We start from the raw sequence: 1,509 nt of genomic DNA on the forward strand, positions 1-1,509 counted from the left end.
ACCTTAGCGATTTGGACACGGATGAAAGACACGATATGAATTTACTACGAACAATGAATACCTTAGTGATTTGGACGCGGATGAAAGACACCAAATGAATTTACTACGCGATGAATACCTTAATGTTTTGGACCAGGGTGGATGACACGATGTGAATGTACTCCACGCAATGAATACCTTAGTGTTTTGGACAAGGGTGAAAGACACGATGTGAACGTGACACAACCTTAGTGTTTGGGACCAGGGTGAATGATACGACATGAATGTACCACAAACAAGGGATACCTTCATGTTTTGGACAAGGGTAATAAACGATATAAATCTATCACAAACAAGGAATACCTTAGTGATTTTGACGCGGATGGAAGACACGATATGAATATACCACAAACTATACTATGAATGCATTAATGTTTTGGACCAGGGTGAATGATACGGTATGAATGTATCACAAACAAATGAATGCCTTAATGTTTTGGACCAGGGTAAAATATACGATATGAATGTACCACAAACAGTGATTACCTCAATGTTTTAAACAAACACACACACATATCCATACATCATCCATCATCCATCATCCATCCATACATCATCATACATACATACTACTACATACATACATACATACATACATACATACATACATACATACATACATACATACATACTACATACATACATACATACATACATACATACATACATACATACATACATACATACATACATACATACATACATACATACATACATACATACATACATACATACATACATACATACACTACATACATACATACATGCGCATGGGTACAACAACAACAAAACAAAACAAGTCAAAAGGCATTCCATTCAAAAGTCGCATTCAATAACAGCTTTGAGGCAATAACTTTGCGTTTTGCTATAGGATAGCGATGCGACTTTTAAATGAAATTTAACTGAGCATTTAAAATATACCGCCCCCCTTTCCCTTTAACGAAATCTTCCTTGGTGCTCTAAAATTCGAACCCAATGTCAGATACATTAACCCTATCAAATGTTTCGCCACCAGAATACAAGAAATATTATGCCATCTAACATGACACTGCAGTTTATCATTGAAATGTCTACAGACGACTCCAACTTTACTTCGCAAATAAATAAATGTTTATATTCGTCAGTATCCATGTCCGCATCGAGGTAGTAGGAAAGGAAACAAAATAACAATTCTAGACGGAGGTTGAAGAACCGTGTTCTATGTCTGTCAGTAGATGGAGTGAGGACTTGGGATTGTACACAGATGTTCTGCTGCCCATTGCTCTCATCATCTGCGGATGGAAAATATGTGAAAGAATTAAATCAGAGACGATTATTAGTTCCTCGGATTAAACTGATAGAAATATAACGTCATGTATACAAGAGGGACGTTAGAACCAGAAGCGCTGAAAAATCAGGGTATGAAAGGAAATAAAAATAGTCGACAACTTCTACAATACAAGAAATAATCATTGTTGAATCCGGTACCTT

General features: G+C 36.2%; 1 protein-coding gene across 1 annotated transcript in view; it reads right to left on the reverse strand.

The window, feature by feature from the left end:
- Positions 1–814: 814 nt before the first annotated feature.
- The window catches only part of LOC144979004 (uncharacterized), a 17,913-nt gene continuing 17,218 nt past the window's right edge, over positions 815–1,509 (reverse strand). The window contains exon 7 of the mRNA XM_078925622.1: positions 815–1,310. Coding sequence (XP_078781748.1) covers positions 1,212–1,310 — 99 coding nt within the window. The 3' untranslated portion in view covers positions 815–1,211. The remainder of the gene's footprint in view (positions 1,311–1,509) is intronic.

Source organism: Berghia stephanieae, chromosome 8 (genome assembly GCF_034508935.2).
Source record: "Berghia stephanieae isolate SIO BIC M18660-M18661 chromosome 8, UCSD_Bste_1.3, whole genome shotgun sequence".
Classification (NCBI taxonomy): Eukaryota; Metazoa; Mollusca; class Gastropoda; order Nudibranchia; family Aeolidiidae; genus Berghia; species Berghia stephanieae.